This window comes from Salmo salar, chromosome 20 (genome assembly GCF_965601325.2).
Source record: "Salmo salar chromosome 20, fSalSal1, whole genome shotgun sequence".
Classification (NCBI taxonomy): domain Eukaryota; kingdom Metazoa; phylum Chordata; class Actinopteri; order Salmoniformes; family Salmonidae; genus Salmo; species Salmo salar.
In genome coordinates this window covers 1,125,245-1,143,704 of record NC_138310.1, presented here as the reverse complement: position 1 = coordinate 1,143,704, position 18,460 = coordinate 1,125,245, and the positions used below count along the sequence as shown (strand labels likewise).

General features: G+C 42.1%; 1 protein-coding gene across 3 annotated transcripts in view; it reads left to right on the top strand.

Annotated features, from left to right (window-relative positions):
* The window catches only part of LOC106579787 (fibroblast growth factor 12), a 164,017-nt gene extending 153,912 nt beyond the window's left edge, over positions 1–10,105 (top strand). For all 3 annotated transcript variants that reach the window (XM_082966135.1, XM_045704247.2, XM_082966133.1), the window contains exons 4-5: positions 6,252–6,450; positions 7,506–10,105. In XM_082966135.1, coding sequence (XP_082822261.1) covers positions 6,252–6,450; positions 7,506–7,651 — 345 coding nt within the window. In that variant the 3' untranslated portion in view covers positions 7,652–10,105. The remainder of the gene's footprint in view (positions 1–6,251; positions 6,451–7,505) is intronic.
* The last annotated feature ends 8,355 nt before the right edge of the window (positions 10,106–18,460 follow it).

The window sequence follows — 18,460 nt, the reverse complement described above, 5'->3', positions numbered from 1 at the left end:
TACAGGAAGTGGCCTGTCTGACCATTTCTGGAACTTCTTTGCCATCTCTATCATTTACTAAGGATCTCTGCTCTAACGTGACACTTCCCACGGCTCCAATAGGCTCTCAGAGCCCGGGAAAAAAGAGAATGTCGTCATTCCAGCCCCAGGCTGAAACACATTATCGCCTTTCTCAAGTGGCCCATCAAGAGACACTAGCTTATGCGCGTGACCCCGACCGCCCCCGCCTTTGGGATTTTTTCCTCTGTTTGCCGAAAAGGAGATTCCCTGTCGGAATATTATCGCTTTTCTACGAGAAAAATGACGTAAAAATTGATTTTAAACAGCGGTTGACATGCTTCGACGTACGGCAATGGAATACTTTGAATTTTATTGTCAGGAATTGCGCCAAGCGCGCGACACTTCTTTACTATTTCGGATAGTGTCTGGAACGCACGAACAAAACGCCGCTATTCGGATATAACGATGGATTATTTTGGACCAAACCAACATTTGTTATTGAAGTAGACGTCCTGGGTGTGCATTCTGACGAAGACAACAAAAGGTAATGACATTTTTATAATAGTAAATATGATTATGGTGAGTGCTAAACTTGCCGGGTGTCTAAATAGCGAGCCCGTGATGCCTGGGCTATGTACTTAGAATATTGCAAAATGTGCTTTCACCAAAAAGCTATTTTAAAATCGGACATATCGAGTGCATAGAGGAGGTCTGTATCTATAATTCTTAAAATAATTGTTATGCTTTTTGTGAACGTTTATCGTGAGTAATTTAGTAAAATGTTAGCGAATTCCCCGTAAGTTTGCGGGGGGTATGCTAGTTCTGAACGTCACATGCTAATGTAAAAAGCTGGTTTTTGATATAAATATGAACTTGATTGAACAAAACATGCATGTATTGTATAACATAATGTCCTAGGGTTGTCATCTGATGAAGATCATCAAAGGTGAGTGCTGCATTTAGCTGTCTTCTGGGTTTTGGTGACATTATATGCTGGCTTGAAAAATGGGTGTCTGATTATTTCTGGCTTGGTACTCTGCTGACATAATCTAATGTTTTGCTTTCGTTGTAAAGCCTTTTTGAAATCGGACAGTGTGGTTAGATTAACGAGAGTCTTATCTTTAAATGGCTGTAAAATAGTCATATGTTTGAGAAATTGAAGTAATAGGATTTTGAAGATTTTGAAAATCGCGCCACAGGCTGGCAGTGGCTGTTACGTAGGTGGGACGAATTCGTCCCGCCGGTCCCATAGAGGTTAATCTAACCACACTGTCCGATTTCAAAAAGGCTTTACAACGAAAGCAAAACATTAGATTATGTCAGCAGAGTACCCAGACAGAAATAATCAGACACCCATTTTTCAAGCTAGCATATAATGTCACATAAATCCAAACCACAGCTAAATGCAGCACTAACCTTTGATGATCTTCATCAGATGACACTTCTAGGACATTATGTTATACAATACATGCATGTTTTGTTCAATCAAGTTCATATTTATATCAAAAAACAGCTTTTTTACATTAGCATGTGACGTTCAGAACTAGCATACCCACCGCAAACTTCCGGTGAATTTACTAAATTACTCACGATAAACGTTCACAAAAAACATAACAATTATTTTAAGAATTATAGATACAGAACTCCTCTATGCACTCGCTATGTCCGATTTTAAAATAGCTTTTCGGTGAAAGCACATTTTGCAATATTCTAAGTAGATAGCCCGGCATCACACGCCTAGCTATTTACACACCCACCAAGTTTAGCCCTCACCAAAGTCAGATTTACTATAAGAAAAATGTTATTACCTTTGCTGTTCTTCGTCAGAATGCACTCCCAGGACTTCTACTTCAATAACAAATGTTGGTTTGGTCCCAAATAATCCATAGTTATATCCAAATAGCGGTGTTTTGTTCGTGCGTTCAAGACACTATCCGAAAGGGTAAATAAGGGTTACGCGCCCGACGCGTTTCGTGACAAAAAAATTCTAAATATTCCATTACCGTACTTCGAAGCATGTCAACCGCTGTTTAAAATCAATTTTTATGCCATTTTTCTCGTAAAAAAGCGATAATATTCCAACCGGGAATCTGTGTTTTAGTACAAAGAGAGAGAAACTAAAAACATGGTGTCGCCCGTGCACGCGCCTCAGCTCATTGTCCTCTGATAGACCACTTAACCAAAGGCGCTAAAGTTTTTCAGCCAGCGGCTGGAATTACATCATTCAGCTTTTTCCCGGGTTCTGGGAGCCCATCGGAGCCGTAGGAAGTGTCACGTTACAGCAAAGATCCTAAATTTTCAATAAACAGAGCCAAGAAGACAAAGGAATGGTCAGAGAGGGTACTTCCTGTACAGAATCTTCTCAGGTTTTTGCCTGCCATATGAGTTCTGTTATACTCACAGACACCATTCAAACAGTTTTAGAAACTTTAGGGTGTTTTCTATCAAAAGCCAATAATTATATGCATATTCTAGTTTCTGGGCAGTAGTAATAACCAGATTAAATCGGGTACGTTTTTTATCCGGCCGTGTAAATACTGCCCCCTAGCCCTAACAGGTTAAAATCCCCGGCTACAATAAATGCAGCCTCAGGATATGTGGTTTCCAGTTTACATAGAGTCCAATGAAGTTCATTCAGGGCCGTCGATGTGTCTGCTTGGGGGGGATATACACGGCTGTGATTATAATCGAAGAGAATTCTCTTGGTAGATAATGCGGTCGGCATTTGATAGTGAGGAATTCTAAATCAGGTGAACGAAATGACTTGAGTTCTTGTATGTTGTTATGATCACACCACATCTCATTAATCATAAGGCATACACCCACACCCTTCTTCTTACCAGAGAGATGCTTGTTTCTGTCAGCGCGATGCGTGAAGAAACCAGGTGGCTGTACCGACTCAGATAGCGTGTCTCTAGTGAGCCATGTTTCCGTGAAACGAAGAACGTTACAGTCTCGGATGTCTCTCTGGAATGCTACCCTTGCTCGGATTTCGTCTACCTTGTTGTCAAGAGACTGGACATTGGCGAGTAGTATGCTCGGGAGCGGTGCGCGATGTGCTCGTCTACGGAGCCTGACCAGAAGACCGCTCCGTCTGCCCCTTCTTCTGCGGCGCCGTTCTTTTGGCTCGCCGGCTGGGATCCGATCCATTGTCCTGGGTGGTGGGCCAAACAGTGGACCCGCTTCGGGAAAGGCGTATTTCTGGTCGTAATGTTGGTGAGTTGACGTTGCTCTTATATCCAATAGTTCCTCCCGAATATATGTAGTAAAACCTAAGATTACCTGGGGTAAGAATGTAAGAAATAACACATAGAAAAGCAAAATACTGCATAGTTTCCTTGGAACACGAAGCGAGGCAGCCATCTTTGTCGGCGCTGGAAGTAAGATACGCCGGATAGTAAGATGATCTGGGTTGGGTGGTCAGATGGTGATATAAAAAGCCATGACCCTTGACTAAAGTTCACTGTCTATTTCGTTGCATGTAGCCTTCTACTATATTCTCTACTTTTTCTTTTCCATTCCTCAATTTCCCACTGCTCTCCCTCCCTCTCTTCTCCCACTGTCCTCCATGCTGTCTTCCTCACAAAAACATCCCTTGGAGCTCAAGGAAACATTACCATCTGCTGAAATAATGGAGGGGTGATGGTAGAGATAATGTTGTCAAATTGAATTTCAGGAAACATTAAACAGGGCTATCTCTGTCTTTTCGTCCATGTCTACAGCATGTGTCAGGTGTGTGTGTGTGTGTGTGTGTGTGTGTGTGTGTGTGTGTGTGTGTGTACACACTACTTGAGGTGTTTTGTGCTCTGATTAATCACATTCTCCACCCTGTCCACCTGTGCACAGCTCGAGGGTACTATGACACAATGGCAGTTTCATCCAATTCCAAGGCCTGAAAAAAAGGAAAAATCTAGACCAAATGTTACTCTATGTAGTAAGACGTACACTCTTAGAAAACAATCGTTCCAAAAGGGTTCTTTGGCTGTCCCAATAGGATAACCCTTTTTGGGTCCAGGTTGAACTATTTTGGGTTCCATGTAGAACCTTTTCTGAAAAGGGTCCTACATGGAACCCAAAAGGGTTCTACCTGGAACCAAAGAGGGTTTCTTCAAATGGGGACAGCCGAAGTACCCTTTTAGGTTCCAGATAGCACCTTTTTTTCTAAGAGTGTAGGATCTTCTAGAGGTCGACTTGAAACTATTCTGCTAAAATTCCACCATTGTATTGGATTTTATACATAACCAACCTTTAATACCCAGTGGATGGGGATGTGGGGAGGATGTGCTCATTGTGATGTCTGGATGTAATGTAATGTAATCATAGCAAACACCCATAGCCCATCCTCCTAATTTCTTACATCAACAGCCTCCACTGGTAACACCCTTCAGGCATAAACCTGACATACAGTGCATTAGGAAAGTATTCAGACCAGTTTTTCTTATTTTAAAATTAATCAAATAATTTTTTTCCCTCATTCATCTACACACAATACCCCATAATGACAAAGCAAAAACTTTTCTTTTTTTTTTTTACATTTTGCAAGTGTATTACAGATAAAAACCGGAAATATCACATTTACATAAGTATTCAGACCCTTTACTCAAGACTTTGTTGAAGCACCATTGGGAGCGATTACAGCCTCGAGTCTTCTTGGGTATGACGCTGCAAGCTTGGCACACCTGTATTTGGGGAGTTTCTCCAATTCTTCTCTGCAGATCCTCTCAAGCTCTGTCAGGTTGGATGGGGAGCGTCGCTGCACAGCTATTTTCAGGTCTCTCTAGAAATGTTTGATCGGGTTCTAGTCTGGGCTCTGGCTGGGGCACTCAAGGACATTCAGAGACTTGTCCCCGAAGCCACTCCTGCGTTGTCTTGACTGTGTGCTTAGTGTTGTTGTCCCGTTGGAAGGTGAACCTTCGCCCCAGTCTGAAGTCCTGAGCGTTCTGGAGCAGGTTTTCATCAACATTCTCTCTGTACTTTGCTCCGTTCATCTTTCCCTCGATCCTGACTAGTCTCCCGCTGAAAAACATCCCCACAGCATGATGCTGCCACCACCATCCTTCACCGTAGGGATGGTACCAGGTTTCCTCCAGACGTGACGCTTGGCATTCAGGCCAAATAGTTCAATCTTGATTTCATCAGACCAGAGAATCTTGTATCTCATAGTCTGAGAGTTCTTTAGGTGCCTTTTTGCAAATACCAAGCGGGCCGTCATTTGCCTTTTTACTGAGGAGTGGCTTCCGTCTGGCCACTCTACCATAAAGGCTTGATTGGTGGAATGCTGCAGAGATGGTTGTCATTCTGGAAGGTTCTCGCACTTCCACAAAGGAACTCTGGAGCTCTGTCAGAGTGACCATCAAGTTCTTAGTCACCCCCCCGACCAAGGCCCTTCTCCCCCGATTGCTCAGTTTGGCCGGGCAGCCAGCTCGCCTTTGTATGTGCGAGCTGGCTGCCCGAACTGGTGGTACCGAACTCCTTCCATTTAAGAATGACGGAGGTCACTGTGTTCTTGGGGACCTTCAATGCTACAGACATTTGTGGTACCCTTCCCCAGATCTCTGTCTCAACACAATCCTGACTCAGAGCTCTACGGACAATTCCTTCGACCTCATGTCATGGTTTTTGCTCTGACATGCACTGTCAACTGTGGGACCTTATATAGACAGGTGTGTGCCCTTCCAAATTATGTCCAATCAATTGAATTTACCACAGGTGGACTCCAATCAAGTTGTAGAAACATCTCAAGGATGATCAATGGAAACAGGATGTACCTGAGCTCAATTTCGAGTCTCATAACAAATGGTCTGAATACTTATGTAAATAAGATATTTTTTATATAAATTTTAATACATTTGCTAAAATTAATAAAAACCTGTTTTCACTTTGACATTATGGGGTACTGTGTGTAGATTGATGAGGAAACACGTTTATTTAATCAATTTTAGAACAAGGATGTAACGAAACAAAATGTGGAAATGAACAAGGGGTCTGAATACTTTCCGAATGCACTGCAACTTAAAATCAATGTCCATTTTTGGTTAATATTCATTTTAGTTGTCAAAAAAACGTGAATTCTACTTGAAATAAACAAAACCTTGAAATCCTGTCACTGATTGGTTAAAATTAGTGTTCGTTGACAAGTTTTTGCCTTTTCAACTAAGAATTCCATTGATGTTCGACGAATTTTAAACCGGCGGGCTAGATCTTTGAACACTGTACTACCTGATCTCAAGCGTTGTCTCTTTGTTCCTCAGGACTTGTTCACAGTAGAGGCGAAATTCAAGGAGTCTGTGTTTGAGAACTACTATGTCATCTACTCATCGACGCTGTTCCGGCAGCACGAGTCTGGCAGGGCCTGGTACCTGGGCCTCAACAAGGACGGCGTTGTTATGAAGGGCAACCGGGTGAAGAAGACCAAGCCTTCCTCACACTTTGTGCCCAGACCCATCGAAGGTGAGACCGAAACACCGTCTGGCTGCCAGCCAGCCACACTCAGGGCTGGATTCAAATGCAACACCTGCCATAAGTCAAGTCAAGGTTTATTTAAAGTGCATTTAATAGGAGTCATAACACACTTTTCAAGCCATAGCTATGTTTGTATCTGTTTATAAATGACCCAGCAGGCCAAAATTGTCATGGGACATTATAATGACATATTCTGTTTGGAGTAATGTCAGATTGCCAGATTACAAGAATTCTGTTTGTTTGAGAAGACCTCAATGTGCCTTTGATAGATTTGAGTCCTCAGACACAGGTACCCAGATAATCCATTCAAGTTTGAGAATGAATTACAAAATGAATTACACCTGAAACCCCACCTCTTTAAAGGATAGGATAAAGTAATCCACCCCCCCCCCCTTAAAAGATTTAGATGCACTATTGTAAAGTGGTTGTTCCACTGGATATCATAAGGTGAATGCACCATTTTGTAAGTCGCTCTGGATAAGAGCGTCTGCTAAATGACTTAAATGTAAAATGTAAATGTAAATGAGAAGCTAAATTACTTCCTCGGTACTGGGAGGCAGGGTTAGGGTCAATTCATGCAATTCAGCAAGTGATCTGAATTTTAACTGTTTTAAATAAATAGGTTCTTATTTTCAGTTTATTGAGAAAATTGAAAATGGATTTTTTTAAATTAAATTATCGAATTGGAATTTCAGTTTATTTTTTGAGTTGACTGACTTCAATTCAAATTGACCCCAACCCTGCTGGAGGGCAAATAGGTTCTAATGTTGTGTGTGTTTGAACTAAACTAACTCTAAACTAATGCTTAATCTCTCAATTCATCTCCTCTGTTTTTTGTCTCTCTCGCTTACCTCCTTTATCTCCCCTGCTCTCTCTCTTTCTCTCTCTCTTGTCTTGTCTCTCTCCCCTCCCTTCTCTCCCCTCCTGCTCTCTCCTATATCTCTTTACTGTATAAATATTCCATCTCTCTCTCCCTCCTCTTCACTCTACCTCCATCTCTCTCTTTTTTTCTCACTTGCCCCCCTCCCCCGCCCTTTCTTCAGTTTGCATGTACAAAGAGCCATCGCTGCATGACATTGAGGAGAAGGGACGCTCACGAAAAAACTCAGGGACTGAGGCTCCCGCTCTCCTGAACGGAGGAGAAAAAGTGGTGGGGCAGAACTCCACAGAGCAGGATGGTGGCTCATAGCCTGCACATCGCCCCACGTATTTCTTACACCTTGTTCAACGACAACAACAACGACGATAAACAACAACAACAAACAACAACAACAAAAATAGAAGAAAATAAATACAATTATGAAATTCTTGCCTGTGAAATATTTTAGAAAAAAAGGGAGAAAATATTTTTAAATCAGGACATTGAATTGACATTTTATGCAAAAGCCTGATATGAGTGTGGCACCAGGGAGTTCGTCCTCCTCATCATGACAATGTCAATGTTTCAAAGTCAAGCTCTAAAATAAGCTTTAAACCATGGTAGTTCACACGTTGATTTTATGAATGCAACAGCACTTTCACTTACTACTTTGTGTTGTTAGAATCATGAATAAGCATTGTATTGTAATTGATTTAGGACTTTATTCAAAAAGATCAGCTTTAGTCGACATCCTCATAGCAGTTGTTTTGGCGGTGTCGGAGGTGGAACTGCGTTAGAGCTGTCAAATCGACAAGAGGCTCCTGGCATTATACCTAAAACAGACATTGCCGTTTAAGAGAAACGTTCGAACACTGGAATGTGAGATGTAATTTACACCTCGATTAGGCTGATCCTCATCATTTTGTTTTAAATTTGAGCGTCATTATATCTATATAGCCTACACTTTCTCGTTCTAAACTTGGGTGTGGCTTCGTGACAATGATCAAGAGCAGCTGCTCACCGATTTGACAGCTCCAATGCAGTTACACCTCAGAGACCGCCAAAACATTAGCTATGCGGGTGTTGGCTATCGCCAGTTAACGCTTGATCTGATTGAATCTAGGCCTAAGACTCTTTCCCCTCTCCCTCCTATCATTACTATAGTTTTCCTTTTGGGTTGGGGAAGGGGGGTCATGGATGGGGTAAAGGCAGGGGTTTGGCACGGGGAGGTTCGAGGGTCTCTTCTGCAGACACTGCCGTCAGAGGGGAATAGGCGTGTATCACGAATCCTGCTCTCTGATTTGCTATGATGCTCTCATGGGGAAGGGGATGGGCAAGGGGTATCACTGGGGTAGGGGGGGTCACTGTACTTCACAGTACCAGTCATCTGTTGGGCTTGATGGAGTTAGCTACCTTTACAACATTAGGCTGGTCACATGGTACAGTTTAACATTATTGTTAGCCACTTGAGCTGATAGTGCAGCCACTGTTCTCCTGCACTCACAGAGCAGTCACATGCCGTGGTCAAGATGTCTGGGGTGCGGTCACGCTGTCCAGAATTTTCTGTGAGACGGACATGTAGAGTTCTGATACTGCACATTGTACAGTAGTGAAGGGGTACACAGATGTTTTTTTACGCCAAGAAACATTGTATGAAATTCTGAAAAGGAAGTATTGTTATTGGTGTGCTCCTTTTTAAAAATAGTTTGCTACACTTAAAAGCATTTGATCAAAAGACCCAGACAATGATTTGAATGTGAGAGATGTGATGGACACACTTGAAGGATCCTGAATGAGGGGACAGCTAGGGCTAACGAGAGCGGTCAAAGGTCAAACCCTGATGTCATGATACTTACTGCTGTCATCATAACCTGAGTTCCACACCCAGGTATACCTTCAGACATCATCCAGGAAGTCCTTCATATTTCAGTGGGACTTATTATAGCAATCTAGATTTTTGTGAGTTCTGCTAAAAGCACAGACTGCTTTCTCGACCATCCAAATCATACAATGTGTCATTGTATAAACATCAGCATTCCTGTGTGATAAGTTGCACTACTGGGAATCTGTTATACACTGCCCTGATTCATTGTAGACTCTGGATCCACTGCTGGGAATATCTATACGCACTGCCCTATATCCTATTGTCTTATTATCTCTTTACTTATCACAGTTAAACTCATCATGACTCGGGTCAACCAACACTGGAGGAGAATTTTTAGATATGTTTAAATTAGCCAATCAAGGAATCATGAGGTCTAAGAAGTCTCTGATTGGCTGCTGTGCTGAAGGAGGCCCGGCCTGAAAGCGGGTTCCCCCCTGAATTTTCTTTGTGTAAATTGGTGATTTTGCATTTAATTGGAGTACTACTCCACAAAGGAGAGAAATTATCCATCACTCCTCTGATAAGTCTTCCTTTGGGGAAAATGACACCAGCACTAGGACTAGTTGTGCTGGAGAGTTGGGTCATTGATATGAGGTCAGGTCCATGGCATACAGGCAATGAATGGTATGGGGGCAAAAAGAGCCCTGACTAAATGTGTACCGGTGTGTTTGGATATCTCATCAAGGAGGTAGGCCCTTTGTCGATCTCAACCTGACCATGTAGGGTAAAACTGAAGGGTGCGATTAATGCCATATTTACGGTAAATGGTCTTTCTATGTGTTTGCTAATGTTTGCACCTTTATTGAAACACCTTCATATGCATAATATAATAGAAAAACATTGCAAATAAACAGCAGGATGAAAAATATAACTGAACAATAAAAAAGAATGATACCAAACCTCAGTCTCTTTGGCATTTTATTGCTCCTGTAGTTTAAACAGGAGTCTGACTATTGAATGCCTTTGATCTGACACACCCACTGGATTTGATGAATATACACTATGGAAGTTTAATTGCTAAATGTTCACGTAAAATGTCTTGAATGTTGATTCATGAATATAATGTAATATTAATCTTTCCTATCATGAAACTACTCTACTACAAGTCATTAGTTTTAGGCAAACAAGGTAATTGGGTAATATGCAGTAGTGAAGTAATATTGTAGTGAAGTAATATTTTATATGTATGCATATTATACAGTGCCTTCGGAAAGTATTCAGACCCCCTTGACTTTTTCCACATTTTGTTACGCTACAGCCTTATTCTAAATGTATTAAATAAAAACAAATCCAATCTACACACAATACCCCATAATGACAACGCGACAACAGGTTTTTATACATTTTTGCAAATGTATAAAAAAATAAATAACAGAATATATAATTTACATAAATAATCAGACCATTTGCTATGAGACTTGAAATTGAGCTCCGGTGCATCCTGTTTCCATTGATCATCCTTGATTTGAGTCCACATGTGGTATATTCAATTGATTTATATGATCCCGTGTGGCTCAGTTGGTAGAGCATGGTGTTTGCAACGCCAGGGTTGTGGGTTCGATTCCCACGGGGAACCAGTACGGAGAAAAAAATGTATGAAATGTATGCATTCACTACTGTAAGTTGCTCTGGATAAGAGTGTTTGCTAAATGACTAAAATGGACATGATTTGGAAAGGCACACACCTGTCTATATAAGGTCCCACAGATGACAGTGCATGTCAGTGCAAAAACCAAGCCATGAGGTCGAAGGAATTGTCCGCAGAGCTATGTCGAGGCACAAATCTGGGGAAGGGTATCAAAAAAGGTCTGCAGCATTGAAGGTCCCCAAGAACACAGTGGCCTCCGTCATTCTTAAATGGAAAAAAACCATGAAGACTCTTCCTAGAGCTGGCCGCCCAGCCAAACTGAGCAATCGGAGGAGAAGGGCCTTGGTCGGGAAGGTGACCAAGAACCTGATGGTCACTCTAACAGAGCTCTAGAGTTCCTCTGTGGAGATGGGAGAACCTTCCAGAAGTTCAACCATCTCTGCAGTATTCCACCAATCGGGCCGTAACGGTAGAGTGGCCAGACGGAAGCCACTCCTCAGTAAAAGGCACATGACAGCCCGCTTGGAGTTTGCCAAAAGGGACCTAAAGACTCTCATACCATGAGAAACAAGATTCTCTGGTCTGATGAAACCAAGATTGAAATCTTTGGCCTGAATGCCAAGCGTCACGTCTGGAGGAAACCTGGCACCATCCCTACGGTGAAGCATGGTGGTGGCAGCATCATGCTGTGGGGATATTTTTCAGCGGCAGGGACTGGGAGACTAGTCAGGATCGAGGAAAAGATTAACGGAGCAAAGTACAGAGAGATCCATGATGAAAACCTATTCCAAAGCGCTCAGGACCTCAGACTGGAGCGAAGGTCCACCTTCCAACAGGACAACGACCCTAAGCACACAGCCAAGACAACGCAGGAGTGACTTCAGGACAAGTCTCTGAATGTCCTTGAGTGGCCCAGCCAGAGCCTGGACTTGAACCCAATCTAACATCTCTGGAGAGACCTGAAAACAGCCGTGCAGCAACGCTCCCCATCCATCCTGACATAGTTTGAGAGGATCTGCAGAGAAGAATGGGAGAAACTCCCCAAATACAGGTGTGCCAAGCTTGTAGCATCATACCCAAGAAGACTCGATGCTGTAATCGCTGCCAAAGATGCTTCAACAAAGAACTGAGTAAAAAGGGTCTGAATACTTATGTACTTTTTAAAATAAGGCTGTAACGTAACAAAATGTGGAAAAAGTTAAGGGGTCTGAAAGACTTTCTGAAGTTACTGTATACTCCTCACATGCGACTTGTAAGAAGACTAAACAATTAGCCCATTAAATTAATTATCTTTCTCCATAAAGATAATTCAGCAATATGCCAGAGGCTATATTTAACCATGTGCAATCAAGTATTATGTGTTTAGCTGACTAAGATCAAGGAATGGTCATGAGGATTGTCTATATCAAAGGCACAAAGCTTAGGTTTACAAGGCTTTAAAAAACATTATTCTAAGCATGACCAGAGAGGGAGAGAGAGAGAGAGTCAAAGAAACCATGGCTTGTGCCATGGCCAATAGCTCAGAGAGGGAGAGAGATAGAGAGTGTAGGTATCTCACCAGTGCAGGTTAGGAACAAAAAAGAGAAAATTAATATAAGACTCTATAACATTTGAGTTGATTGGATTCCAAATCTGAGATGTTTACCAATAGCATTACTGTAAAGTTAACCTCCAATCAGATATCAGAACTACAGACCTGTAAAGAATTTTGCTACCCAAAAGTGTGACGAGGGTGTTGGCAAGACAACACAAAGGATATCCTTGCATACAGTTGATTAGAGTCATTTCAGGGGCTCCAATTGGAGTCACTACAATATTAGGGGAGTCCTTTTGGCTCAAGAACACACCAAGAGGCAAAAATGATGTGTAGTTTCTTTAATATTACACTCCAAAGTTGTAAAATGTCCCAGGCCTATTTTTTCGTAGAGCCACAGGATGACTGATTTAAGGAATATATATATATATATATATATATATCTGCCTCTCTTAAAGGCCAATTTAATGATCTGTCTACCAACGAAATGGAATAATCCTGTTTACAGGGGCAATCAACACTTGCTACATCCATTTTTGGACTTGATATGTACCCATTGATTCTTGGAGAATATAACATATAAATGCCTCATGAGCTTCGTTCAACTGTTTTTTGCTTGGGCTACGTCTCAATATGCTGCATCCGCCTATGTCGGCCTTCCGAATCTGCAGTGGAAAGTGGAAGAACTACAGGGCTGTTTGTTAGACCATGAGACATCCCGAAAATCGGTCTTCTCACGAAAATGTCTGTGGTGTTAATATGACTACTCTATGGAAAGGTGAGATTCGACACCCACAAGTGTCACGGGACTCATCTGAAGGTACCCCACACAATTGAATGGAAGTATGGAGGTACAGTGCCTTCAGAAAGTATTCATATCCCCCTTGACTTTTTCCACATTTTGTTGTTACAGCCTGAATTCAAAATGGATGAAATTGTTTTGTTTTTTTCTCACCCACACAATACACCATAATGACAAAGTGAAAACATGTTTTGCAAATGTATTGAGCTCTGTCAAATTGGTTGTTGATCATTGCTAGACAACCATTTTTAGATCTTGCCATAGATTTTCAAGGTGAGTCAAGCGCAGGAGACTGAGGTCCGTTGGAACAAACTTGATTTAATAAATCCAAAGGCAAAATCCATATACGGCTGGGAGCACAACAGTCAAAAAGACTAAAAGAAGCTCCGCTCAAAAGGGCAGACGGGGCGCAGCCCGGCAACCCTACTGCCTATACAATAAGTCCTAACCCAAACAATATAACACCACACGTAACAAAGAACAATCCCGCACGAATCCTAACTAAACACAGACAGACTAAATACCCCCCCACTAATGACAAACACGAAACAGGTGCAATCAAAAAACAGACATAACTAACAGACACTGAAACACAGATCGGTGGCAGCTAGTAGGCCGGCGACAACGAACGCCGAGCACCGCCCGACCGAGGAGAGGCGCCACCTTCTGTGGACGTTGTGACATCTACCAATAAGTGCCCTTCTTTGCAAGGCATTAGAAAACCTCCCTGGTTTTTGAGGTTGAATCTGTGTTTGAAATGCACTGCTCGAATTGAGGGACTTTACAGATAATTGTATGTGTGGTGTACAAAGATGAGGTAGTCATTCAAAAATCCTTTAAACTCTATTATTGCACACAGAGTAAGTCCATGCAACTTATTATGTGACTTGTTAGGCAAATTCCAAATCAAATAGATAAATGGTCCATGATATGACCATCTTAAAGCAATTCCCAAAGGATTAGACTTTTAGGGGTTTTAAGAAAGAGTGAGATAATGCAAGGAATGGGGCAGATGATGGAGCTTCTGTACTATTTGTTTGCAATTAGTTCATAGAGGAAATGGAAAGAACTGTAAAATACTAGTCGTACATTCAGTGTACAAAACATTAGGAACACCTTCCTAATATTGAGTTGCTCCCCTTTGTCCCTCAGAACAGCTTCAATTTGTCAGGGCATGGACTCTACAAGGTGTCGAAAGCATTCCACAGGGATGCTGGCCCATGTTGACTCCAATGCTTTCCACAGTTGTGCCAAGTTGTCTGGATGTGCTTTGGGGGGTGGACAATTCTAGACACACACAGGAAACTGTTGAGTGTGAAAAACCCAACAGCATTACAGTTCTTGACACACTCAAACCGGTGCGCTTGGGACCTACTATCATACCCTGTTCAAAGGCACTTAATATCCATGTCTCAATTGTCTCAAGGCTTAAAAATCCTTATTTAACCTGTCTTCTCCCATTCATCTACACTGATTGAAGTGGATTTTAGGGACATCAGTAAGGGATCATAACTTTCACCTGGATTCACCTGGTCAGTCTATGTCATGGAAAGAGCAGGTGTTCCTAATGTTTTCTACACTCAGTGTACATTGACCACTCAACATCTTTTCCACCAAGTGTTGTTTTAATAGTCTTCAGATAAAAACTTTTCAGATAAAAACATTATTCACCACCACCATCTACATTTTGTTACTACCTACTACATTTAGGTAACACAATAACAACACAACCTGCTCTTTAACATCATTTTCATTGCATATAATCCATCCATCATATCATACAAGGTACACACTGAGATAGAGGACTGTTGTGCAAATCTCATAATCTATGATGGATTGCCGATCTTGTCATGTGCACCTGCTCACTTTCCTAGAGTCACACACACACACACGCACACACACAAACACACATATGCATGCATACACACGGGCACTCACTCACAAACATTTATTCTACACTGTAGATACTCGCTCATACTCTCTCCCTTCCGCTATATTAACACAAAATGTTTCACATTCTCCCAGACCTCCTTAAAGCGCAGAGCACAACCACTCTGATACAGTACAGGCTGGAAGTAGGTATAAATAAACTATTCTTCAAAGATTCACTTTAGGGCCCTGTGTCTTCAATATCGTGCTGTCTTAATAGCAAGAGATGGTTTTGAAAGATGTATGAAGGCCAATACAAATACATCTCTTCTTCATGCCGTGTGACAGATAAAACAAGACTCCACGTCAAAACGACAAGAGTTTACGGTTGACAAGGCTCTCTCCACCAAAAAGTTTTTCAGGAAAAAAGAACACTCTCCGACTCTATTATAACTGAGCAGTTATTTATAAGACAATTATAAACAGATGGACACTAACTAAGAAATGCTAAGTTTCACAGCGCTGTTAAAAGTGATAACACTAATTTCTTCACACACTCCATGTCATAGCAAACAGTGAATGTTTCTAAAACGTTAGGTAACGTTCCAACGGAGTCCCAATTGACCCATTGTCAAGCCCTCCCCTTGTTACTATTCAGGTCAAAGTTTTTCCAAGAGTCCAATTCCCCCTTTGGGATCATTGTGAGAGGTTTTCTCCATTGGTTAATGGAGAAAACCTCTCACAATGATCCCAAACTGTGTTTTTAATACACAATGAAAGTAAACATAGACTACCTCTTGCTAATCAGGAGACTTTCAGGTATGTTGTTGTAGACCTTCATTACAACCTGCTAAAATGAAGTTTGTACTGTGGACACTGGATGGCTAATGCACTGTCATCATACAGTCAAGGCTACACTTTCGGAGGCTAACTTCGTTCACTCTCAAATTGTATCCTGAGGCCGACAGCAGATGAGAGTTATATTCATAATATAGCTAAGTTAGCTAGCTAACATACATTTGGAGAAAACAAGTTATATTAACTGGCTACCTAGATAGCGTTAGCAGCGTTTTCAATGGTGGTCAATGAGAGCTAGATCACAAGCGAGTAAACAAGGTACCAAAAATATAATTTTGGAGAAAAGAAATACATTTGATACTACTAATACTTTTCACACTACAACCAAATGTGCATGAATAATTTCAATGGTCATAGACTTGAATAGGAAACATTCTGGGTTTCAACTGTTAAAGCTAGAAACGCCATTCAAACTTAAAAACGTGCAGACCGGTCTGGAATAGGTTGCTGGTATACAGCTTTTTGATACCATTTATACTTTTTGAACTATAACTGTTTCAAATGTTCATACACGCTCCAAAGACTTGAAAGGGAAGTATTTGGATTCGCCACTGCTGTTGAACCATTAAAGCTACCAACACCAGATTAGCTTGGAAAAAAGGTTTTGATACAACTTATCCTATTCACACTACAACCATATTTTCAAAAATCCTATTGCATTTCAGGGGCCAAAAACGTAGGTGAAAAATGTTTGGTCGCTACTAGTCTTCAACCATTTAAGCTAGAAATGCCATTCAAACTATTACCATTTTAAATTTGTATCAAATCAAATCAAATGTATTTATGTAGCCCTTCTTACATCAGCTGATGTATCAAAGTGCTGTACAGAAACCCAGCCTAAAACCCCAAACAGCAAGCAATGCAGGTGTAGTAGCACGGTGGCTAGGAAAAACTCCCTAGAAAGGCCAAAACCTAGGAAGAAACCTAGAGAGGAACCAGGCTATGAGGGGTGGCCAGTCCTCTTCTGGCTGTACCGGGTGGAGATTATAACAGAACATGGCCAAGATGTTCAAAAGTTCCTAAATAACCAACATGGTCAAATAATAATAATCACAGTAGTTGTCAAGGGTGCATCAGGTCAGCACCTCAGGAGTAAATGTCAGTTGGCTTTTCATTGCCGATCATTGAGAGTATCTCTACCGCTGCTGCTGTCTCTAGAGAGTTGAAAACAGCAGGTCTGGGACAGGTAGCACATCCGGTGAACAGGTCAGGGTTCCATAGCCGTAGGCAGAACAGTTGAAACTGGAGCAGGAGCACGGCCAGGTGGACTGGGGACAGCAAGGAGTCATCATCACAGGTAGTCCTGAGGCATGGTCCTAGGGCTCAGGTCCTCCGAGAGAGAGAAAGAAAGAAAGAGAGAATTAGAGAGAGCATACATAAATTCACAGAGGATACCGGATAAGACAGGAGAAATATTCCAGATAAAACAGACTAACCTTAGCCCCCCGACACATAAACTACTGCAGCATAAATACTGGAGGCTGAGACAGGAGGGGTCAGGAGACACTGTGGCCCCATCCGCTGATACCCCCGGACAGGGCCAAACAGGCAGTATATAACCCCACCCACTTTGCCAAAGCACAGCCCCCACACCACTAGAGGGATTTCTTCGACCACCAACTTACCATCCTGAGACAAGGCCGAGTGTAGCCCACAAAGATCTCCACCACGGCACAACCTAAGGGGGGCCCCCAACCCAGACAGGAAGACCACGTCAGTGACTCAACCCACTCAAGTGACGCACCCCTCCTAGGGACGGCATGGAAGAGCACCAGTAAGCCAGTGACTCAGCCCCTGCAATAGGGTTAGAGGCAGAGAATCCCAGTGGAGAGAGGGGAACTGGCCTGGCAGAGACAGCAAGGGCGGTTCGTTGCTCCAGTGCCTTTCCGTTCACCATCACACTCCTGGGCCAGACTACACTCAATAATAGGACCTACTGAAGAGATGAGACTTCAACCTTTAATGGTTGAGACCGAGTCTGCATCTCTCACATGGGTAGGCAGACCATTCCATAAAAATGTAGCTCTATAGGAGAAAGCCCTGCCTCCAGCTGTCTGCTTAGAAATTCTAGGGACAATTAGGAGGCCTGCGTCTTGTGACCGTAGCGTACGTGTTGGTATGTACGGCAGGACCAAATCGGAAAGATAGGTAGGAGCAAGCCCATGTAATGCTTTGTAGGTTAGCAGTAAAACCTTGAAATCAGCCCTTGCCTTAACAGGAAGCCAGTGTAGGGAGGGTAGCACTGGAGTAATATGATCAATTTTTTGGGATCTAGTCAGGATTCTAGCAGCCGTATTTAGCACTAACTGAAGTTTATTTAGTGCTTTATCCGGGTAGTCGGAATGTAGAGCATTGCAGTAGTCTAACCTAGAAGTGACAAAAGCATGGATACATTTTTCTGCATCATTATTGGACAGAACATTTCTGATTTTTGCAATGTTACGGAGATGGAAAAAAGCTGTCCTTGAAACAGTCTTGATATGTGTAACAATCGTCTGGAAGAGGGGACCAAGATGCAGCGTGGTAAGTGGTCATAATGATTTTTAATGATACACTGCAAAAACAAACAGGGAAAACGAAAGCCAACAGTTCTGTCGGTGCAA